The 25747-nt window shown below is 46.7% G+C and overlaps 1 protein-coding gene across 1 annotated transcript in view; it reads right to left on the reverse strand.

The window, feature by feature from the left end:
• Positions 1-25747, reverse strand: part of TMEM163 (transmembrane protein 163) — a 270086-nt gene that overhangs the window by 38736 nt on the left and 205603 nt on the right. The window contains exon 5 of the mRNA XM_032250750.1: positions 8165-8261. Within this exon, the coding sequence (XP_032106641.1) occupies positions 8165-8261 (97 nt within the window). The remainder of the gene's footprint in view (positions 1-8164; positions 8262-25747) is intronic.

Genomic DNA, 25747 nt, shown 5'->3' on the forward strand with positions numbered 1-25747 from the left:
CTCGGAATTCTAGGTTATGCTCAAGAACGAGCCTATGGCATTACCCATCCTGAGCTGAGAAGAGTACCCCGAAGGCATCTCCTGGACTGTTCAATGCAGCCTAATCTTCTAGAACTAGAGGCGCCAAAAGGTCCACCAACTTGCTTGGAAGGCTCTCCTCTCCTCTACTGGCCATCATGTAAGCCAACATTCCTTTAACAGTTATATGATAAGCACATTCCCTACATCTTTTTATTTTCTTAACAATCCTATAAAGAAGTTACCATTACTATTTCCATGTTACAAAGAAACTGGGGCAGAGAAAGATTAAATAGCCAGTTAGGATGTGGCAGCATTGGGCTGTCTCCTGGGCATCGTTAGCCCCTGTGGCTCCAGGGCCCCCGGGCACTCACTGATGCCAAGAGAACCCCCAGGAACTCACTCCCACTGATCAGGCACTTGCTTCAGAAGACCCCTGGCAGACACGATGATTGCATGGGCAGCAATCCTAGAAACCACTCACCTGGGCCCCCACTTTACTGCTGCTGCCCAGGTTCTCCCTCCGTCTGTCTGTTAAACATTTCCTGACTCCAAAGAGGAGCCGTGAAGAATCTACTGCCAGGGCAGGCTGAGGGGAGGCAGGGATTGAACTTGGATGTGTCAAAAGGGAAGCAAAGGAAAGGATGAGCGTCTTCAGAGAGTGCTTCCATGAGTGGCAAAGTCAGGGACGGGGCTGGAAGTCAATGCCTGGGAAGGCGGCCTGGCCACAGGTGACTAAGAGACACTCTAAAAAGAAGGCATGTGTGTAGAAGCCCCATTTCCAAGGAAGAAAGCAGGAGGGAGCTCAGCGAGTTTATGTTGGGAGGGGAGAGGCCCTGAGTGGGAGCAAAGGACCAGGGAGAGGACAAACGGCACCTTCTACTGAAGACAGGGGTGTGGGAAGAAGGCAGGCGAGGCTATCTTGATCCTCCTCAAGGCAAAAACTCACTGAGAGTGAGACAATAAATGGCTGAAGAACGTATCAATCACCCCTGACACCCCCAGGCTACAGGCTGAATGCTGAACACTCTGTATACACAGAAGCCTCTGGGGGAAAGAATCACAGTCACCTCCGCAGGTGGGAAATCCCCAGGAAAAGTGCTTGGCTGGGGGCTTCCCAATTGTTACACAAAACTCTGAGAGGCCATTGCTTTGGCCTGAACTCCTGCACTAGACCCCAGCAGACCAGACCAAACCAGAATGGAGTCACTCATGCTAAATGCCACAAAACCAAACTGAAACTTTAAGGAAGCAGATAGATCCCAAAACAGACCATTTTTCCCTGAAGACAGAAGATTCCAGCCTACCTAAGTTAGTGTCATAAGAAAGTCCCCTCTGCTTTAATCCATACAAAAAAGTAATCTAAAGTGACGTGATATTAACCAGGCCGCTTCTCTTCTGTTCTTGTTTGCTCGTTCCCACCTCGTGAAGCCCACTATTCTGCCACTGTCCCCTGGAAGCTGCCATCCTATGCTATAGAATGGAGGGCGCCCCAATTCACCAATGTGAATAAAAGCTGGTTAGATTTATAACGAAATTTCTTGTAATTTCACAAAATCCAATCCTTAAACACACACACACACACACACACACACACACACACACACACACATATTTTTTTTTTGAGACAGAGTCTTGCTCTGTCACCCGGGCTGGAGTACAATGATGCGATATCGGCTCACTGCAACCTGCAACCTCTGCCTCCGGGGTTCAAGTGCTTCTCCTGCCTCAGCCTCCCGAGTAGTTGGAATTACAGGTGCCCACCACCACGCCCAGCTAATTTTTATATTTTTTAGTAGAGACAGGGTTTCACCTTGTTGGCCAGGCTAAAACTCCTGACCTCAAGTGATCCGCCTGCCTCTCTCCAAAGTGTTGTGATTACAGGTGTGAGCCACCACAGCCGGCCCCAAACCTAACACATCTTTGACAAGTTTTATTTCCAGTTTTGCTCAGGAGCGTGGAATCCCATCTGAGGCTCCTGCAGGAACACCACGGACCTCCACTGGGCCTGCAAAGCCAGCCTGACCTCCAAAGCAGGAGCCACCAGGACACACGTGTTGGACGCACCAGTGAACAGAGATGGTCACCACGCCTGAGCCACAGTCCGTGGGGACTGGAGACAAAATGAAGCTAATGACTGTGCGGAAATGAGCAACTCAGAGGGCCTCCCTTTTATCGCTGGAGGGAAGCTGCTTGGTTCTAGTGAATGGGATGGAATTTTAGGTAAATCTCAGGTAGGAGACAGACAGGGAGAGCTTGGAGGGAAACCTTGCGAAGTAAGCGAGAGAACACAAGAGTTTGCTAAGCATGGTTTCTGACTTAAAACACAAAGTCATTTTTTCCTTTCTTCCTTTTGCCCCCTCCTTTGCTTTTTGCTCTCCCTATTCCTTCCTCGTTCTATTCAGAGATTCTCACGTAAACAGGACACAACAGTATAAGAGGGACCGCAGGGGCACAGAGAACCTGTGGCCCTCTCTGCGGCTCTACCTGGAAGTGCATCCTCTTCCCGCGCCTCCTCCCACTCATCGCCTGGGTCGCCCACAACTGCCCTTCCTTCAGATGTCACATGGAGTGTCTGCTTACTAGGAAAGGTCCCCACACACCTCCCCCGACTCTAGGCTTGACACAAAGGTTCCTCTGTGCTCTCATGTGATCGTGTCTGTGATAGCTGTTATCACTACATAGTTAACATAGCAGCTAATGAGTCTCTCCCCAACTGTGAGCTTCTTGGGAGCAAAAGCCAAGTCCTCTAAGAAGTAAAGGGCTTTGCAGCACAATGCAAAAACTCTAGCCATTACTGCTATTTGCCCCTGAATCCCAAGTGCCTAGACAGAGGGTTTGTCTGGAGTTGAGCAATCAAATGGTAGTAATTATTATTAGTATCAACGTATGGCCATGTTGTTATTTATTGCCAACATGTGACTGTTTGTTACTCTAATTATAATGGTAATCAGCATTATTGCCACATGACCACTTAAAAGAGCCTGGACCCAGACGCTGGCCAAGAGAACAAGGTGAAGAAGTCATGGTCCGTGCAAGGCAGAGGCCTCTAATGAGCTGTTCATTGATCAGGACACAGAGAAGGCTCAAGGTCAAGGACAGACTTCTAGAATCTTAGCTTCAGAAACGATATCTTCTGTCTTTGTAAAGCGTGCAGCTATTTATTAAGCATTTCCACATTCATTATTATATCATTTACTTCTCACAATTCTGTTGTGGAGTAAGGGGTACTGCATCCACTTTCATCATAAGGAAACTTGCTCAGAGAGGAAGAGTGATGTGCTCAGTTACCCAGCCAGTGAGGTGTGGGTTAGGCCTAGAGGTCGGGTCTTCCAACGGTGTGTTCAGCATTCCCCCAAGACATTGGCCTGAAGAGAGCTACAGCTGACTGAAGCCCAAGAGAGAGCAATACAAGCTCCATCCAGGGGCCCCGCAAAGCCGAGCATCAGAGAAGCCACGACTGGACAGGCTGAGATGGTGCGGAGGAGCCGAGTCTGAACTGACCTCCAGCCACTATCTGGGGCAACTTTGATGAGCAATTCAGAAACTTCAGAAGGCAGAAGAGCAGTCCCCACCACAGCAGTCTGTCCTCTACTGCTGATTCTTCTAATTATTTGTTCATTTGATCCTTATCATAAGCCTCTGATGGAGCTGCTATCTCTATTAGGAGACCCAGGGTCAGGGTGACTGCGTGACTTGCCTGTGGTCACGCAGGTAAGAAGAAGCAGAGAGCAACGCATCTTGGGGATGTGCATCCACTCCCAAGCCTTTCCGCCACGCTCAGCATCTTCACTCCAGCATGAGCCTCCACGTGCTCCTGCGCACCCCACCCTCCCCTCATTCCACACAGTCCTGCTGCAGTCCTCACTGATGCTTGGTGCACCTGCATGCGGGCTTTCAGGACACGAGGCCGTGGGGGCACACATGGTCAGCAGCAAAGAGTGAAGGGGCCCGTGTGGAAAGGGGTGTAGGTGGCAGGAGTAGCCAGAAGGGCTGGGGACAGGCAGGGCCAGCTGGGGACCTGCACATCCTCCCGCTTAGGGACAGCACTGCCCTCAGGAGTGTAAGGAACAGACAGACAGGGGGCCGGACCCAAAAAGCCAATGGGCAGCAGGGTCCTAAAGGCCCCAAGTGCCAGGGCCAAGACAGCCCTGGACTAGGAGACCAGGTTCAAATCCAGGCTCTGCTGCCACCCATCTGACAACCTCAGGAAGATCCCTTCAGCTTTCAGAGCCCCTGGGTCCTCGAGAAAAGGAGAAGCTCACCACCTGCCCCTTCTTACCAAAGCCAGGTGTGGCTGGTGGGGTAAAAACAGGAAGAAGGAGATGCTTTTAAAACAACCCATATTAACCATTCCACAGTGATGCCTATATCAAGACATCATAAAGATATACCATTTTTACTTGTTAATTTAAAAAATATAAAAATAACTAAATTAGAAGGATGCAGCAAGGGAGGCAGATAGAAGGTATGCAGTGTCATGGATTCTGAAACCTGCTTATTTTGGTTAAAATGATCCTTTTATTTTGTTAAAATAAAACAAAGAAACAAAAATAAAGCAGCCTATTGATAAAAGGAAAGCACTGTTACTACCATCACGGCAGAGTCCACACCCGTCTCAGCTTCCAGAGCCGCAATTCATATCAAGTTTCAGAGACAGCTCTGTGGAATCTGTTTCATGAACCACCCAAAGTACCGACCTGCAGGTTGGGAGGTAACAGCCTGTGGCAATTCGCCCAGGCAACCCTGGAGCAGAGTCCCCAGGTCCTGTTCCAGGGCTCCCCAGAGAGCTGGGCCAGCCTGATCGCTCCAGCAAATCCCTGAGGGGCAGGCAACACCCCCCCGACACTCAGAGTCAACCAACTTCACAGTTGGGAAATTCCAATTGCACAGCTCTCTTGCTCAAAACGTACCCATTCCTGCAATTATTCCCAATCAGGGAACTGTGCAGTGAAATTAAAAAGAAGGCCGCCAAGGGAACAGGGCTAGGGGAGGGAAGACGCTGCTTCTGACAGAACCTGCAGTCAGTCACAGCTGGATGAAAATCCCAGGTAAAATGCAGTTCTGCAGCTGAGACTTAGGGGGAGGTGTAAGTCGGAGCTAAGTCTGTGACGCGGAAGCCCTAAGCACCGGTCTCCCGGGTTTCGCCCAGATCCTACACTCACAGCTTGGTTTCTGCAGAAGCAGCAAACTCCCTGTGTGCAGCCAGGAGGCACTGGCTTCATTTGACCTGCGTGAAATGATCCACCCACTCACAACCAGGGTTTTCAAAAATGTTGAATTAGTTGCCAGTTTCTCTCACATCACATTAAACATAGGTTTCCATTCCTCTTTAACACTTGGAAGACCAGATGCTGAGTCTTCCGTACTGCCCACATTCCCGCATGCCCGACAACGCAGAGGGGGTCAGGCCCTTCATCCAGGCATGCCCGCCCAGCTGCCATTGACCTGGCGGCCTGGCGACCTGGCCGGTTTCTCCTATTTTTGCTTCAGTGCTGGCTTCTACAGGCAGTTGAGTTTGTGACTCCTAATTGAGATGAAGCATTGTGAATAAATGCACATTTTGGTTTACTGCAGGCCAGAGGTCGGGGGCCTGGCTGTCGCCTGTTGGCTTCTAGAAACCTCCAGCGGGCAGCAAGGGAACCAGACAACCCAGTATGTAAACAAGGTCAGCCGTCAGCTGGCAGCAATTACCTGGCCCCATGGGCCACTCAGCCGAGAAGGGGGCCTTCCCCTCTGGAGACAGGAGCACCTTCGTTAACCACTCTAAGGCCTAAAGGAAACCACCAGCAAAACCATCCTCCATCGCTTCTTCAGAGTGCTGAGGAGATGACCATAGATGGGTGTGAGGTTTAAATCCCACACCCATAACAGATGAGAGGATAAAGAAAATGTAGCATATACGCACAATGGAATACTGCTCTGCCGTAGAAGAGAGTGAAATCCTGTCATGGGTTCCAACACGGATGGAACTGGAAGTCATTACGTTAAGTGAGATAAGCCAGGCACACAAAGACAAGCATCACGTGTTCTCATTCATGTGGTAGCTAGAAAAAGGTGATCTTGTAAAAATAAAAGGTAGAACAGAGGATAACAGGGACTGAGGAGGGGAGGGGGAAAGGACTGATTTGTTAAAGGTACAAAATTACAGCTGGAGAGGAGGAATAAGTTCTCGTGTTCTGAACCATTATAGGGTAACTAAACAATAATATGTAAGTTATAATTACATAACACGCATTATATAGCTAGGAGGGGAATATTGAACGTTCCCAACAGAAATGATAAACATTTGAGATAATGAATATGCTAACTTGCTAATTACCCTAATCTGATAATTATACATGATATGTATCAAAACATCACTATGTACCCCATCAATATATATTATTGCCAATTTAAAAAAATAAGTGAAATTAATTTTTACAATCCCATACCACAACTGATCAAAGGCCTAGCGGGTATGTGTTCCGTGAGGACAGACACCACCATGGAATCTTCAGCCTCTCTGAACCCCAGGTGAGGCAGGTTCCCCCATTTACACCTGGAGGGGGAATGCGAGCCTGCCAGCTGCTTCCGTTAAGAGTATTTAAGAGTGCTCCCAGTTAAAAGTGGTTCAGCTAACAGGAGAATAACAAGGAGAGCCAATACAAGAGCCGCGAGCATAGCCATCCATTCCCCATCACGTGAGCCCTGCTGGAAATTAATTTTTAATGCCTAAATAAATGAATGTGTCAACTGGCATAGCGCAGAAAATCCCCACCAACAAACATTTCTCAGAGTTGCGGTGTATTTCCAATGCCTATAAAATGCAAAGACGTCATCTGAGACATCTAGCATGTATAATCACACTTGGTGCCCTCATACCTTACCCAAGGTTCAGATTCTGACTGAATGAAAAGCAGGCTAACAAGTCTGATGGAGAAGGAGGATGTGAGAGTACCATATGCCAGGCAGCCAGGGAGGCTGGTAAGTAGGAGATGAAGAGCACAGGACTGTCATAAACAGTAATATTTGCTTGAGCTATCTCTGCTTCGGAAAGAAACTAAATCCCACAAACAGGTACATTCCTTTCCCTGTATCCATCTTTCCTCCCTGTCACTGAGACATTACAGAATAAGCGCTGGCCAATTGCAGTGACAAATAACAGTTAAAATCCTGGTGAATCATTAAAGGGACAACTGCAGTTGTTTCCAAGGGAGTGGGGAACACAACTTAGAGCAGCCACTTTCATGCCTCCACTAAATGCGGGAGAATGTCCCACTTCATTTTCGTCTTCCCTATGAAGACACACATACATACACATACATGCAACACGTCACTTCAACAAGGATTAGTATCTTTTTTCAAAAGTAAAATTAAAGGTCTAATCATTTTGGCCTTATATCAGATGGTGCGTGTAGCCAAGCTCACATCAAATCACATCCTAAGAGAAGAGACCAGATTTTGCATTCAGATTTCCATTGCAACTTGTATGCAGGGAATTACTGTAACAGCAACATCTTCATCTCCTGGTAACCAAATCAGCTGCCTGCCATGAAGACTGCATGATGGGAGGCTGTAAAAATATTTCTTTTCTCAGCACTCATAAGGGGAGGAGGGGGAGGAATCAGAGTGCCGGTAATGACTCTCACCCAGAGGACAAAGCAATCAAAGACACATTTTAATATGAATTTGTGTCCTCCATTTCCAATATCCCAATGTCAATTGTGCCAGAAAACCTAATGTGAATAGACTTATGTATTGAGCTGAGATACGAAGGAGAAAAAATAATTCTTAATACAATATTCATTGAATGAACACAGAACGACAGATGCAGGCAACACAGATTGGATCACTCTGCTTCACAAAAATAACCCAATTTCTCTTTACCCCACCCCTCCAAAAAAATCTAGCTTTAAAAATAGTGCAAAGACCTAGGGAGAGGCACACAGAGCCCAGTCCTAGCTCACCTATCTGGAGTCTCTTCACCTTGCCCAGTGTTTCTTTCTGCCAGGTCATTTACATTCCTGCAACAAGTTCTTCCGGCCCCCCAAATGTTGTCTGTTCCCTCTCAATGTGCCAACTCCCCCCAGGAACCCGGTGATGAGAGGCAGCCCGGGGGCTGGCACTGGAGGGAAGGACTGTAAAGGAACAAGAAGGACCTTACCACTTCTGGGAGCAGCCTAGTTGAGAGGTCATGGATGGCTTTGACCACTATACATATGGATGACAGAAGGAATATCACCCCCAAGATGACACAGGCTCTGCAAAAAACAAAACATTGAGAATCTTAACCAGGAGATCTCCACACTGCCGAAGAGTCCGCACAATTGACAATGACAAAGACACAATCTGGGAATGAACTCAGCTGTAACTTGCCACACCCCCAGGGTGACCACCCACAGTCCAAGGATTGACACTAAGTCACCTCTAGGAGAATACAGTTCAGTTTGATCACCAAAGTCAACCTCAGGGAAAAGAAGTTACCATCCTACAGAACCTCACAGCACCCCATGGATGCTGGCGTGGAAGGGTCTTCAAGGCCATGCAATCTTGCTCGCTTGCCTGGCAAATGTGATGCTTCATTCCTGCTCCAACAGAAGGTACATGGTTTAACAGCAGAGTGAAGGCTCTGGCATGAGACATGCCATGCTCTACCATTTATCTAACTTGTTGTGTGATCTTGATTTGTTGTCTCTCTTAGCCTTCATTTCCTCACCTTTCAAATGGAAATATCTTCCCTACCTACAAAGCATAAAATGGGAAGCCACTACTGTTAGCTTAAGCAAAGGGAAGTGAACTCTGCCTCTTTTAGGTATGACGTGATAGACACCTTTGCATTTTCCCAATGAGGAAAAGGAGAAATGATTTGGTAATGACAAGACAGGAGTTGATGGTAAGACAGAGAAACTCTGAATGGCAGAAATGAGGGGTAAGAAGGGACACAGTCAACCAAGCCGCTTAGCACAGGAGCAGGAGTGGGTTCGCGTGAGGCCAAGGTGAAGCAAGAAGACACAGCTGGGGGCATGGCGTGGGGACTGGCAAAGAAGTCGATGGGACTCAGGACACAGAAAAAGACGTGACAACCCAGGCACAACAAATCTCAGGATGGAAAAACGAAGAGTGATGGAAAATGAAGGTATGCATGGGGGAATGATACCATTACAAGGGTTAAAATATCAAATGAAAATGAAGAGGGAGAGGAAAGAGAAAAGACACGAGAGTGACTGCAGTGAGGTTTAGAGCATTCGGGTCCCAGCTTGATGCCTCCACCATTTGGCAGCCTCCTCAGCTCTCTTGTCCCAACTATCAAACAAAATCACGTTTCACTATCCACCTTGGAGCCCCTTCTCTGGACTAACAGCCCAGCCCCAGATTGCTCACCTAACTTTGAGGTGGCATCTACTTCTAATCCCAGGAAGCCTGTGGACAGACCCCCTCCTCCACAGTTAGGTGTGAGGAGGAAAAGCAGGTAAGCGAGGCTGTTTGGAGTCCACTCAGTCAGCTTCTAAGTCATACACTGATGTAGGTTTTATACTTCAAAAGCAAAGACACAAAGAAGGAATCATTGCAGGTTGGAGCAAAACACAAAGAACGGAGATGGAAGGAGAAGGAGTGAATGGGTTAGGATATAGCAGAGACTGGATCGAATGAATATATGCATGGATGATGGAAGGAGTGTCACCCCCAAGGGACACAGGCTCCGCAAAAAAAAAAAAAAAAAAAAAAAGGCAACATTGAGGATCTTAACTGGGAGAACTCCACCCTGCTGAAGAATCCACACAATTGACAGTGACAAGGACACAGCCTAGGAATGGACACAACTGTAACTTGCCACACCGTCAGGGTGACCACCGCTAGACCAAGGCTTGACAGTTGTCACCTCTAGGAGAATATAGTTCAGGGTTTGATCACCAAAGTCAACAAGGGAAAGATGTTGCCATCCCACAGAGCCTACATGGATGCTGTGAGCAATGTGGCCCCATGATCCACCAGGGGCAGAAAAGATAATCCAGGCAGTAAGCAGCTGCTATTGTAGCTAATGCGCTGCCTATGTGTGACAGTGTGCCTAGGCTGGGAACCACAGTCCTAACACTGGAATCAGGGACAAATGGGGCCATGATAGAGTCCTGGAGGAACAAGGTACACCTTAAATGACTACATACTGGAGCAAGGGCAGGATTCCTAGGGCTTGGGGATCATCACTCCCAAAGCAATTGCCTCCTCCTCCTGTTTGGAAGATAGTTCTGGGCCAGCTGTGTTAGGGACCTGAAGCAGCCATTCCTCCCTGTGAGCACGTGTGCCGTGAGAGGTCCCATGACAGGAGAAGACCCTAAAATCAGGATAGACCTCCGAGGTAAGTTTTGCAATGTGGTTCTTCCCTCCATTCACAGAACTCCTGAGCGACTCACAGAGACTCACTCTTTGATTAAGCCTTTCAGGTAAATTCAGTCATCAACTCAGCACTTCCCAGCACTGACTGCACACTGCACTCACATAGGGAATTCCCTTTTTTTTTTTTTTTTTAGGTTGCCTAGACACCATTCCAGTTCAATTTTTTCAGAATTTCCAGGGGTGAACTTGTTTAAAAGCTCCCCAGGCAATGCTCGTGTGCACAGGGCTAAGAATGACTGGCCTAGAGCCAGGTGGGGTCCTGTCCCTAGGAAGCTTCCACTGTGGGACAAAAGCACAGGACTCCCTGGAACAGAGGCCGAGATGGAAGCGACATCCAAGCTGGGGAGAAAGGAAGGGGTCTTGCGGGACTTAACAGGCCTTGTAGTACATTTGTTTGTCAACCAGCTTTCCCTCCCCGAAAATCAAGTAGGGCAGCAACAACTTGCGTGCTACACTCTACAGGCAATCTGTCACCACATCCCCAAGGGAGCTTCTATCTCCATACTCCTCCGCGGGAAGGAAGGAACAAACGCCTTCTTCATTCGGACAGAGAACCGTGGTGATAATGCAGTAATTAGCTCTCACCAGATCACTGCATCCATGCCCCCATCACACACAAAAGGCGGACATGGAATCTGTTTACATTTACCCAAGGAGATGAGTATGAACAATGCAAGGGCCTCATACATCATTTATTGCTTACCTCCCTTTACTCTAAATTACATAAATTCTGTAAGGGCGAGAACTACATAGCATGTAGCAGATTGCTTACCTTCCTTTACTCCAAATTACATAAATTCTGTAAGGGCGAGAACTACATAGCATGTAGCAGATGCTCTGCACACAGTAGAGTGGATCAAACATCAACAGATTCATCCCTGACTGATCTGTAAGTTTCCCTCCATGGAGTCTGAGGAGGCATCAACCATTTGTCACTGGGGATGGAGGAGGAAAGAGACTCCCAACCCTTCAGTCACATGCCCGTGGAATAGCCCACGAGGTAAGGCAACTGTGAAATATAATGAAAATCAAAAGAAATTTGTGATTTGGTTTATTAAAGTTGAAATTCACAGAACTGTCATCCTAGTTTCTTCACCAATATACCTATGGATATGCTCCAAAATCTTTCAAAAACCCATTCACATTTTTTAATGTATTGCAAATTCAAAACCCACAGTTGCCCCTCCTTCGACGCTGCTGGGAGCCCATGTGGCACAGTGGCTGCAACAGCCCAAAGCAGCTATTATTGGCAGCGGGCACGGTGCTATTTTTTAACCTTTTATTAATATTTATTGTGTTTACACAGCAGCTTTCTCCTCCAGCACTCAGAGCACCAGACATCGGCTCATCAGTCCCCTGGAGGCCACTCACCAGACCCACGTTTTTGTTCTTCTGCTATTTTATGGATGGGGGTGGGGAGCGAGGTGTTTTATAAACACAAGTGGTTAGAAAGGGAAGAGTGAAGGATTGGTCAGCTTGCCTAAGGTCACTCAAGGAGTTTGTGAAGTGCACCTAGAAACAGAACCCCATTCAACTGCCTCCCTCCCAGCAGCCAGCCCTGGTCAACCGTCCAGCCACAGACACACACACACACACACACACACGCTCTGGGCAGCCGCATCACGTGCTCGCACCACCACTGCCCTGGGACTAGTGGTCTCCAGGATGCTGTGAAGATCTGAGTCAGGAGTAAACAGTGCAAATACAACTGCTTCTGCATCTGCAAGTGTGAGCTGCTTCCAGGCTTGGGGGACCAGAGATGGGTGGGGAGCAAAGGGCAGTTGTTCCATCAGCATTCCATGGCCCCAACCCGGAAAGTCCAGACTGGCCAGTAACAAGGGCATTGAGGAGCCAGGTCACCAAAAAGAATATGGACTCCTCCCTCCTGCCACAACTCTGGGGGAGAACTTCATGGATCAGAAAAAGGCAAATGAGCTGCACCCCTTCAGCATAATTCCCCAGCCAACCCAGACTGAAACCAAATTTAAATTTCCACGGGTCAGTGGTTGTCACAGTATGGTCCACAAATCAGCAGCATCCAGTCACTTAAGAACTTGGTGGAAATGCAAATTCTGAGAGAATCCATCCCAGACCTACTCAATCAGAAACTCTGGGGATGTGGCCCAGCGATCTATGGTTTAATAAGCCCTTCAGGTGATTCTGATGTACCCTCAAGTTTAAGAACCACTGAATAGGCCGCCTGTGGTGGCTCACACCTATAATTCCAGCACTATGGGAGGCTCAGGCAGGAGAACTGCTTGAGGCCAGGAGTTTGAGACTAGCCTGGGAAATAGAGACCCCATCTTCACAAAAAGACAAATTAGCTAGGCATGGTGGTGTGCACCTGTAGTCCCAGCTACTCAGGAGTCTGAGGATTGCTTAAGCCCAGGGGTTGTGGCTATGGTAAGCCATGATTGTGCCACTGTACTCCAGTCTGGGTAATATAGAGAGACTCTCTCTCTCTCTCTCTCTCTCTCTCTCTCTCTCTCTCTCTCTCACACACACACACACACACACACACGCTGAATGAAGACACATTTAACGTCTGAAAGGAAACAATGATTAACAAGCCACTTCAAATAAATGATTAAAGGTAGTTAAGGCCTCCTTTTTTTTTCTATTCTGCTAGAGGCTAACTGCACAGTGCTGTAAATCTCTAGAAGCATCGGCTTTTCATTTTGAAATTATAAGGACAAAACCTACTGACAGACACTCATAAGCAAAATGATGTCAGATGGCAAGTTTGGTTCCTTGTCAATTGCAGGTTGAAAGGCCTGTGGCTCATGTTAATAAAGCCTGAGTCCCACTCTACCAATTCCAGGTCACTTCCCATCGGATCAAAAAAGCCAAACAGGAGAAGCTTCTCCAGTCACCCTCTTTACCACAGACCTAAACACAAGTAGCCCTGGTGGTTAACCAATTCGGCCCACAGTTTAATGTGAAGTTGTTTCATTTATCATCTTTCACTCTGGTCTCCAGAGCATTTGTAATCTGAGACAGTGCTCAAATGTGAAGCAAATAATGAAAAATAAAAGCCAAGTGGTGTGAGCATACAACACGGTCCTTATGGCTGCCCGGTTCCTAATATCGGTTTTCTCCAGCTAAGCCCTCTTTCTCCCCGTGTGTTCTGACATTTCAAACAAAGCCACAGATGAAGATCATCTTGGAGGCAGGATAAAAGGAGAAAGTGAGCAAGGTATGGCTGTGAGCCACTCTCTCCTTTCTATCAAGGAGAAGCCAAACCGGCACCATTTGGGTAAGACTCCACCCCTCCCTCAATCCGTCACCATCAATGCGTTCCTCCCGTCCTTCTGGAACTCCCCTACTTCCCTTCATGTCTGTGCCCATCTTCACCTCATTCCTTCCCCCAGCTCTCCTGAGCTCCAGACCCTCATCCCCTCTCTCCAACCATTTCCCATCTCTACGCTCTATCTTCATCTACCTGCTGTGTTTGTGGAGGAGGGAGCGAGATTGACTTGGACCAGGGACAGTCACTCAAACCACAGCTCTCCAGGAAAGCGTTACCTACCCTCTCCACAGGAAGAGCCTCCACTTCTTCAAATTGCAACCATTAAAACCTCTCCTTCCTCAACAAATGACTTTTGGTTTCTATCTGTAATAATACACAAGCTGAACAGAACCTGACCACCTGAAATCCCACTTAGATAGGGCTTTCTTTCTGGCATCTACTTTAGGACAAAAGTCAACATGAGGAATTTGTTAAACAATTAGTCTCTCCAGAGCAGAACAGACCCAAAGTATTTTCTGCAATGATGGATGCTACTCTATGTGGTAGCCACTCTCCATAGATATCTATTGAGTATTGCAAATGTGGTTACTGTAACTGAAGAAATAAAATTTTAATTTCTTTTAATTAAAAATTGGCCAGGCATGGTGGCTCACGCCTGTAATCCCAGCAATTTGGGAAGCTGAGGCGGGCAGATCATGAGGTCAGAAGTTCAAGACCAGTCTGTCCAATATGGTGAAACCCCATCTCTACTAAAAAATACAAAAATTAGCCGGGTGCGGTGGCATGTGACTGTCATCCCAGCTACTTGGGAGACTGAGACAGGACAATTGCTTGAACCTGGGAGGTGGAGGTTGCAGTGAACCAAGATCGTGCCACTGCACTCCAGCCTGGACAACAGAGTGAGACTTCATCTCAAAAAAAAAAAAAATGGCCACGTGTAGTCAGTGACTACCATACTGGACAGTGCAGCTCTAAGGGTTGGGCTGAAAATACACAGGCTCACCAACGGAGTTGAGGCCCAAGCCACTCCTCAAGATGGGATCAATTTATGTGGGCTCACAGGGACTGCTCTAGGAAACTTTATGAAGGCACATCATGCCTTTGGTACCTCCCACCAATCACTGCACCATTCCCTTCCCTCCAGTGAACCCGCCAAGCCCCCAGGTCTACATGCCAGTCTCACTCTTTTTCTCATCCAACATCAGCCTATCTCCAGCCACAGCGACTGCTCCACCAGGGTATCTGCATTTTAGAAAGGGACTTGAAAATTCAGTCCTTCACATTTTAAGTCCTAGAGACCAAGCCCTGAGGCTAAGGCAAACAAAATCTATACCCAGCCTCCAGAGAGCATGAATCTAGGATGGGAAACACGGAAATCACTAAAGGACAGTTCATCACTTGTGAATGTGAAAATGGGCAATGGACAAGGAACAAAATGAAGAAAGAACTTAGAGTGATAAAACACAACATCAGGGGATGGAACAGGAAGAAAAGATGGCTCCGGAATGTGGCATCTTTGCTGGGTATAGAATTGACAGGAATCATAAAATGAAGAAATGAGAAGGCTTTGGAAGTTACTCCAGACAGAGGAAGCTGCATGGAAAAAAGCATGAAGACACAGCACTGTGGGGCCCTATTTCAGGGGAATTTCAAAGTGGAGATGCTGTTACTGGAGCATTCGGCCCCAGGGGAGTAACAACACAAGGGCCACAAAGAAAGGCCTGTGTGTCCTGGAAGCTCCCTCAAGATGGCGGGCGCATCATCCATGATACACACAATAGATCTTAGATGGCACACAAACACCTGTTGTATTTAGTAGTTATATATTTTAATGTACCTTAGAAAAAAATGATCACTCCATGATTGCAAAGATATTGTTGCTTAGAACAAAATGAATATGATTCTATTTAGATAAATATTAAATACATAAAAGGATAGGCAGTACACAGATAGGGCAGAATCATCAAGTTGGAACACACAGGTCTGAGGCTGAGGAAACCTTTGTGGTGACAGGAAGTTGCTGCAGGACTTTAAGCAAAGGAGGCCCATGATGTGATCAGGGCTTTGCAGAGGCCTTCCTGACTGCAGCTGGGGTTGGGAGGGTTGAAGGGAAGGGAACTAGAGGGAGGAAAATAGCCTGGAAGGCAATGTCAGTGGCCATGAAGGCAAACTGATGACTCTACACACAGGTCATGACAGCTGACAAGAATCAAGATGGAAAGACACCAAGAAGATGGAACTGGCAGAACTCGGTGACTTATGGGACACAGGTAGAGGAAGAGAAGGGTACAAAGACAATCCCAATTTTGAGACTGGGCACAAGGAAGGGGTGGTGGCGTATCCAACAGGCAGTGAGGAGCTGGTAGTGAGTCTGTTTGGGGCTTGCCAAGCTTAAGGAAGGTCTGGACACTGAGAGACACTGATCGGTGCCCAAGAGGCATCTTCCCAGCCTGGGCTCCCAGGGCCATTTTCCTGCGGCTTCCAGGTCTCACATTTCCAGGGTGGAGGGGAATGGATATAATGAAAGAAACAGAAAACATGTCATTTAAAAGTTGCCAAATCCTACCCAATATCTCTGCTTCCAATATACACTGCAAGGGGAATGCATGTGGAGACTCTCAGCCCAAGCTCTTTCAATTAATCAGCAAAATACTGACTGACACTTGTGTTCTAGGGCAAGGATTTGGCATAAACAGGACAGATCAATTGCCTGCTCTAGTGGAGCTCACATGGGGAGAGGCAATGAACACGTAAACAAGTACATTATATATAAAAACAAAGCAGAAAAAAAGGGGAGAATAAGGCCAGAGGGTGTTACTTTATGTCCAGTACTCACTCTTCCTCTAATGAGGGTACATCTGGCCAAAGACCTACCAGATGGAGAGTCTGCTCTGCAGCCACCTGGGGACAAGCACTCAGGACAGAGGGAACAGTGAGTGCAAAGGTTCCTGGCAAGAGGGAACCCAGCACACTGGACCCATGGTGATGAGGCCAGCACGGCTGGAACCCAGGGGCCTCACCATTCCGATAAGGACTTGCGTTTTTCCACTAAGGATGACAGGGAACCACTGGAGGACTGCACAGCGAAATGACGTGACCTGACTCACATTCAAAGAGGATCACTCTGGCTGCTCTTTTGAGAAAAAACCAAAGAGGGACATGGGTGGAAGCGGGGAGACCAGGGAAGGCACCTGCAGGGATGCTGGAAGAGGTGACGCTAGAACAGGGCAGGAGAAGCAGCAGCGTGGGGAGCACGTGTCCTACAGCCTCCCATGAGATCCAAGGCAGACTGGCTGGAATTCAATGCGTTCCCACTGCTGAGGGAAGGAGGGAACCAGTGGCTTTTTTGAAAGATTTCAAGGGTCCTCTCAGGGCAAACCTGCTTCTCAGGAGAATATGGACATCTACAAACCTTGCTACTTTAGCCAACTGATTATTTCAAGTAAACCATGCAAGTATTTTCAATGTCAGGGCAATTACGTGCACCAATTTCAATTTTTTCTTAGGTATCTGCTGAATGCACAACTGCTTGTCTATGCATGAAACATATCCAGGTAGGGACCCAAAGAGAGTGACAACAGATTTTGCTGAACACATATGGGAAATAGAGGTGTGCTTTAGGAGAAAACATTCCCAGAGAAGCTGATCATGGCTTTTGTAGTTGTGTGTGTGTGCAGATACAGCCTATGAAACATGGAGAAACACAATGCCAATAGGCAGACTGAGGGAAACACTGGCTGAAGGTCTACCATTTGCAAAGAAACCTGCTGTGCATTAGCTGCAAGGACAAAACATGGTCCTTTTCCTCAAAGAGTAGAGAAAGGGAGCACTTAAATCACACACAAATATTCCTAGAGGGCCGAGCGCAGTGTCTCATGCTTGTGATCTCAGCACTTTGGGAGGCCAAGGTGAGTGGATCACCTGAGGTCAGGAGTTTGAGACCAGCCTGGCCAACATGGTGAAACCCCATTGCTAATAAAAATACAAAAATTAGCCAGGCATGCTGGTGCACACCTATAATCCCAGCTACTTGGGAGGCAGAGGCATGAGAATAGCTTGAACCCGGGAGGTGGAGGTTGCTATGAGCCAAGATTGCACCCCTGTACTCTAGCATGGGTGACAGAGCAAGCCTCTGTCTAAAAAAAAAAAATTCCTAGAGAAGCTGAGAATTGAGATGACTTTGAACAAACCAAATAACTTTGATAAAGAGGAGTGAAAAGTATGTTCTGGAGAAAGGGAAGGCAAGTCCAAAGGCAAGCCAGAATTCCTTCATCCCACACATTTCCACGGCACATCTGCCTATGTCGGACACTGGTCTAGGGAATGAGCCACGCAGGTACAAGGGGAAGAAGCTTCAGGCTCCGAGGTGGAACCCTCCTAACTCCAAGGGGATTGAGAAAGGGAGAATGGTGAAGGCAGATCATGTAAGGTCTTAGAGCTACTGTCAGGATTTAGGCATTTACGAGATGGGAAGTCACAGGGCACTCAAACTGGGAAACAACATGATGTGGTGTGTTTTAACAGGACCACTGCCCACAAAGAGCAGAAACAGGGAGAGCACTGTGCAGGCTGTGGTGATATCCAGGCCAGGTGAGGGCATGGAAAACGTCACAGATATCCAGGCCAGGTGCAGGTGTGTCAAATGATGTCATGGATATCCAGGCCAGGTGCGGGTGTGTCCAATAATGTCATGGATATCCAGGCCAGGTGCGAGCGTGTCAAATGATATCATGGATATCCAGGCCAGGTGCGAGCGTGTCCAATGATGTCATGGATATCCAGGCCAGGTGCGGGACTGTCAAATGATGTCATGGATATCCAGGCCAGGTGCGGGTGTGTCAAATGATGTCATGGATATCCAGGCCAGGTGCGAGCGTGTCCAATGATGTCATGGATATCCAGGCCAGGTGCGGGTGCGTCACATGATGTCATGGATATCCAGGCCAGGTGCGAGCGTGTCCAATGATGTCATGGATATCCAGGCCAGGTGCGGGCATGTCTAATGATGTCATGGCTACCCAGGCCAGGTGTGGGTGTGTCAAATGATGTCATGGATATTCAGGCCAGGTGCAGATGTGGCAAATGATGTAATGGATCAGATGTAGCACTGAAGCGTGAGTGTTTGGACATTCTCTGATTCTGAGTTATGGTCTGTTCAGGGATATATTCTGAAGGCACAGTTGACAAGTCTTGTTAATGTATGGTAGGAAAACAAAGGAGCTGAGAATGATTTGAAGCTTTAAACCTGAGAAAAGCAAAGGATGGAGTTGCCATTTCTGTAGACAGGGAAGTCTGTAGGAGAAGCCAATTTGGGGGCAGAAAAGATCAGGAGTTCAGCTGTGGACATGGTAAATGTGGGGTGTGTGTGTTAGGCATGCATGTGGCGGTATTGAGAAGGGAGCTGGAAAAGGAGTTTAGGTTCCAACTTGACTCAGGAATCATCAGCACATGGATTACACTAAAATCCTTCAAAGTGGAGATTTTTCCCCCAAGAAATTACAAATGCCCTAGAAAAGCTGCAGTGAGGGTTCCATGAGGGACTCAGCTGGGAAGCTGAGTAGGAAGGACAGCGAGACCCAACCCTGTGGCACCTCATGTGCTAATAAGTTAAGCTGTGTAAACTTTCCTGTGAAAAACCATGTACAGCCCCTGACAACTTTGAAAATGATGAAGATGATTTGCATTTTCCAAAACGCTGACTCAGGCACTATCTGTGCCGCACACTTGCAGGGCCTGACCTGCATTCATCACCCCTTCATTGGTAACGGGCCTCAATGATCCCTTCAGGCTCCACTCTCCCCAAAGGGAGGACTGACAGTCACTGCACCCCACCAGGAACCCAGGCCCCTGATCCAAGCTGGGCCCAGCAGACTCTCTCCCTGGACTTTCAATCAAAGAGGAATGATAACAAGGGCTGAGCCAGGAGCAGTGGCTCACGCCTGTAATCCCAACACTTTGGGAGGCCGAGGCGGGTGGATCATGAGGTCAGAAGATCAAGATCATCCTGGCTAACATGGTGAAACCCTGTCTCTACTAAAAATACAAAAAGAATTAGCCAGGTGTGGTGGCAGGCACCTGTAGTTCCAGCTATTGGGGAGGCTGAAGCAGAAGAATCGCTCAAACCCGAGAAGTGGTAGTTGCAGTGAACAGAGATTGCACCACTGCACTCCAGCCTGGGCGACAGACCAAGACTCCATCTCAAAAAAAATAAAAAACAAGGACTGAAAGCCATTGTTCGTCCCCCAACAGGGATGGCGGAAGGCCATGCTCAGCGGAGACTGTCAACTAGAGTGTTGAACCAACACCCCTGGTATAGTTGGGCTTCCTATAGGGGTAGCTGACTTCCCCCAACCCAGTGCTCCACTGAAACTAGGCAGAAGCTTCAAGGCCTTGGAAGCATGCAGCATCCTTCCAGGGCATTCTGCAGCCCACAAGTGAGCCATAGCCTTGCTGAGGTTAAAGAAGAGAGGGACAAGATGCCACCACTTGATGGAAGAGTGACAAGGTAGCATTGTACAACATGTGGAGCGGGGCTATGATTGTGGTCATCTTCATTAAATACCACCTGTAGAGCTGGGTGTGGTGGCTCATACCTGTAATCCCAAAACTTTGGGAGGCCAAGGCTGATAGATCACAAGGTCAGGAGATCAAGACCATCCTGGGTAACACAGTGAAATCTCATCTCTACTAAAAATACAAAAAAAAAAAAAAAAAAAAAATTAAAAAAGAAAATACCACCTGCCACAGGATAAAGAGACCCAAGACCATGTTGGCCATGTACTGTGTTAGCAAACCCTTTGTTTCCAGAGATTCTCTGGTGCTAGGGTCAAAGTCAGGGGTGTTCAATCTTTTGGCTTCCCTGGGCTACATTGGAAGAAGAATTGTCTCAGGCCACACATAAAATACACTAACGCTGATACTGATAAGTTTAAAAAAAAAAAAAAAAAGGGGGTCTGTGCAAAAATCTGATAGTGTTTTAAGAAAGTTTACAAATTTCTGTTGGACTCTGTGCATGAAGTGCTTTGACCAAGCTTGTCCAATCCATGGCCCAGGCATTGAAAGCCATCCTGGGTCACATGGTTAATGCACAGGGCCAGATTCTGAGCCTTCTGTGCTACCGTAAAGAAGGGGATGAATGGTCATCAAAAGAAAACAAGGAGGCCAAATCCCAGTAGGCCACAAAACAGTGTATCATTGCTCACATCAATTGCTCTCAACCTCACACCCCTACCTTTGCTATATGATTGACAGTACCTTTGTGTAGGGGATGCAAACACCCCGCCCACTATGGGGCTTGACAGTGTGACTTGCTTTGGCCAACAGTGAGTGGAGATGACATCCCTGTACCTGCACAGAAGCTTTCCATGTGCACACTTTTGGCCTCATTTCTGTACAGTGGTTCTGGGAGAGGAGCTATTCCTTTTGCCTGAAATCTGGAATGAGAACTCATGTGGAAAAGGCCACCATCAAATCTTGGCTTACATGGAAATGACTGAGAAATGCATGTTTGTGGCATAAGTCACTGAGACTTTGGTTGCTGCTATTGCAGCAAAGCTGACAGATATCAGGTTCTTAAAAGTGAAGCATCTTACGGCAGTGGCAGCAAAAGGCTGTCTCAGCAACGTGGTACTTGGAACCAGGGGAAGGAGTTGCCTGTCTGATGACAACAGAGGAGTCGCCTCAACCCTTAATCCATCCTGAAAACCAGGCAATCACACTGACACAGGATGCACAGAAAACCACCTCCGGAGTAAATATCTTACTGAATCAAAAAGGCAAGAACGGAAGCCCCCTGTGGTCTCTGAACTCCCACCCTGGGTCTGAAGCATCCAGCCACTCTTCCGCTCTGTCTCCATGGGAAATGACAAGCTCAGCACCTCTGAACACAGGCTCCTTGGCATGACATGGTTAATTAAATCTTTTATTTCCTTTAATGCCTATAAAAATACTCCATCGTTTCCTTAGTAATCTATTCTCCAGTGTTTCTAGCCTTGATTATAGTATTTAAAGTAATTGGCTTATTTATTCATTCACTTCGATTCTCTTCTGGGAATCTATCCCTAGAGAAGAGGCTTTTTTGCATAAAAATGTTCACAGCAGTGTTATTTATATTTAAAAGTGGGAAATTTAAATGTGCCACAAAGGGAGTGTTTAAGTAACTGTGATCCATCAATTCAGCTACCAGTTGCCATTAAAATAGTTTTTGTTGATTAACAAAAAAGGTATCCAAAAAATAAATGAAAAACAGCATATAAATATATACACATGCAGATTAGAAATACATAAAAATAAATCTAAACCCTGTGGCGAAATTTTTGGAAGGAAACACATGGTAAAGTAGTAATAGTAAGAAGACAGACTCCGTTCCCTTCTAATTTTCTGTGCTGTACTTCTGTAACAACAAAAGAAAGTTTCTAGAAATGTCTTCTCCAGCTACAATCTTCTAACCTAATCGTCCTTTTACTCCTCTCTATCTGCCCTGTATTTGTAGCTTCACAAGACATGAAATGCTGGTCTCTATCAAGTCTCAGTCTTGATGTGTAAATTAACCACATTTTCATGAGCGTGTGCTGTGTGTCCTGTGCACACTGAGGCTCAGGTTTGCAAGGTGTGGTTTTGGTGAGTTACTGTGCTGTTTCTGGGACAAAACAGGAGGCTGCTACCCAAGCTCAACTGTTCACAGCCCCTTCTCCAAGACTCAGTTTCCTTATAAGAAAAATGGGAATGATAAAAAAAACTACTTCCCTCCCAAAACTGTAGCAAACATAAATAAGATGGGTAGGATGGCACAGGTCATCCAAGATGACATTAAGCACATATAAAATATGGACCATGGGTGGTGGCTCAGGCCAGGCACAGTGGCTCACGCCTGTAATTCCAGCACTTTGGGAGGCTAAGGTGGGCCGATCACCTGAAGTCAGGAGTTTGAGACCAGCCTGACCAACATGGTGAAACCCCATCTCTACTAAAAGTACAAAAATTAGCCAGGCATGGTGGCAGGTGCCTGTCATCCCAGCTACTCAGGAGGCTGAGAAGCAGGAGAATTGCTCAAACCCAGGAGGTGAAGGTTGCAGTGAGCTGAGATTGTACCACTGCACTCCAAACTGGGCAACAGAGCAAGACTCCGTCTCAAAAATATATACATATATATAAAAGGTAAGGCTCCCTGGTGAGTAGAGAAGAGGCCAAGCTCTATCTACAGCCAAGGATTGCAAAATTAAATGCTACTGTAGGCTAGAGATTTACCAAGCACCCCAAATTGGAGAACAGAAGCAAAAGTGATGGGAGGTTGTGAGCTGTAATTAATGGCTATATGTTTAGTGGATTTGTTTACATAGACTTTTCCATCATAAGTTTGTAACTGCACAACTGCTTATCATGCTGACTTGCTTTACTCCCACCCACCCACCCTCCCCCTGACGAAAATTAACATTTCTAACCTAATCCTATGGCATCGTCTTCCAACACTGGGACCTCTGGTAAAATCCACTATACCGTGTCCTTTGGGAAGCTGATCTTAGGGCCAAGTGCCGTGGATATGAATTCCCTGAGGCAAACACCCCGTGGCACATGGGTATGCACATATGGCTTAGAGAGAACTCTTGTGATTACTCACACGCTTTACATTGACGCTGCCAAATGGAGTATACATCACCTCTCCCACTGACAAGTCAGAGGGCTGACGGGGAGAGGGGGAGTTAGGGAGAAATAGACAGCTGGAGATAGTCTAGGAAAAGCCTGTGACCTACCCAGCGTTATGAAGCTAGTCAACTGAGCTCGGACTCAAAGCCAAATTGGAGTTTTGCCACATAGACAAGCCAGAATTTTCTTTATCTGGGTGTTTGTCAACCTAAACACATATACAAAATTTTCACACATATTTTGAGTTTAATTTGTTCTAACTGGAACGGCAGTATTGCTGGAGTCACTAAGCTAGAAGCAGAGCTAAGACGCCCTTGTCACTAACTCAGAGAAAAATAGGAAAGTGTCTCTAGACCTCAGTTTCCTCATGTTGAAAGTTAGCCACTTTGACTTTTAGGTCCTGACATACTAAAATTCCAATCTAGATGTAGCAATGGGAATTCTGGCTCATTAAAGATTTTTATTTTAAATCAACAGGTTTAAGGCTCAGATTAATTTGCATAACCAAAATGTAAGAACTCAACAGTAGGTATTATTTATCCATTGGCAAGTTAAGAGACAAAGTATGAGTTTCCCACTGAGTGATCTGCAAATTGAGGGTTTCCTTGCATATATCACTACAGAGTTGTCAGATGGAAAAAAAATGCACCATGTTTTTGGCTGATCTTACTTATTTCTGCAACTTCTCTGTGACCTATACACTCTACTATTTTGAAAGGCTGACATTTCCCAGAGTAAAAGAAAAAAAAGATAATACAGAAAGCAGAAAGAGAACGTTTTAAAAGAAAATGCTATTCATCCATTGCATTGGGAAGCTGGTCTTCTAAACAGAATGATGATATCTAATTATTTGAAGAATATCAAAACATCAGAGTCTCACTCTATTATAACTTGGGAAAAGCATGTTCTTGATTAATCTTAGAGCTTTCACCTAGAGGGGCAAGTTTTTGAAAATTCTGGAATATCAAGTTACATTGAAAGGTGTTACCAGATCCACAAAATGCTGGCTTCTCTACAAAATACAGATCTGCCCATAAATAGGCTATTGATTTGGTCCCTCAATCACTACTGCAAGCTAAAAAGACCACAATCACATCACAGCAAGAGATATCATCCTGCCTGTCTTAGGAATGCAGACATTAAGGAACCTAAATGTAACACACCACAGTGCTGAGCAAACGCAAGGACATCCCAGAGTCAAAACAGATAGAGAGGATGGTCTTTTAACCACTGGGGGCCACATAAAAGGTGGCAGGGGACAAGGACATCACACTGGGGGTCAGCTTCTTGGCCAGCTCAGATTTCCTTCCAAGGCCCTGTGCTTTCAAGAAAGGTTCCAATTTAGCGCCCATGAGGGTGACACAGTATAGACCTCTGAGAGGCAGAATCCAGCCTCTGCCTACAGAAGTGACCACGATATTTCACCTCAATTGGCTTTTCCTCTTTTCCTGTCTAACTCACCCCCTGCTTCACTCCTGCTTCCTAGATCATGCCTGGAATCACTGTCCAATCTCCTGCCTTCCTTGTCTCAGGCCACAGTCCCAGGCAGGAGGCATTCCAGGAAAAGCTTAGAGCAGGGACAGAGGATATTATCATGTCAAGCTAAAGAGAAAGCACAACAATTGGGAGATAACACGGAGTACTCTGAGTTTCCAGAGTCTAACCACAAACATCCATGAGAACAAACCAAGTGCAGACCCGGGACCTCAACACCCTCCTGGCTTTGCAAATCCAGTCTGTCCAGGACCCCAGGATCAGGACATCCTCCTGATTCAAACATCCCACCAAAAGCGACAATCCTTGGCACAAGTGTTGTCATAGCCCACAATTCCATTATTACCACTTAAGATACTCACAAACCTAAAAGCAAGGCTATCAATAGGCCAAGCCAAATAAATCAGATTAGAGAGCCAAAAAAAGCAAGACTTCCCTCCTTCAAATCACTACATATTTTGCTATGAACTCCATTGACTTTCTCCTCTCTTGGGGCAATCTTTAAAACCTTCTACAGGGCCGGGCGCGATGGCTCACGCCTGTAATTCCAGCACTTTGGGAGGCCAAGGTAGGTGAATCACAAGGTCAGGAGTTTGAGACCACCCTGGCCAACATGGTGAAACCCTGTCTCTACTAAAAATACAAAAATTAGCCGGGCATGGTGGCAGGCACCTGTAATCCCAGCTACTAGGAAGGCTGAAGCAGGAGATTGCCTGAACTTGGGAGGTGGAGGTTGCAGTGATCTGAGATCATGCCACTGCAATCCAGCCTGGGTAACAACGGCAAGACTCTATCTCAGAAAAAAAAAAAAAAAAAAAAAAACCTTGTATAGCTCCATAAGAGGTAGCCTTGGTAGGTCTGTCCGAGGTTTGTGTCGGCCTCAAACGAGCACAGTAGACAAAGGTGGCATGGGGAATGTAAGCAAGCTTTAAAACACAAACAAGTCCAGGCACAGAGACTCACACCTGT

The sequence above is a fragment of the Sapajus apella genome, unplaced genomic scaffold, assembly GCF_009761245.1.
Source record: "Sapajus apella isolate SASKATOON/1434 unplaced genomic scaffold, GSC_monkey_1.0 scaffold72, whole genome shotgun sequence".
NCBI classification, from domain to species: Eukaryota; Metazoa; Chordata; class Mammalia; order Primates; family Cebidae; genus Sapajus; species Sapajus apella.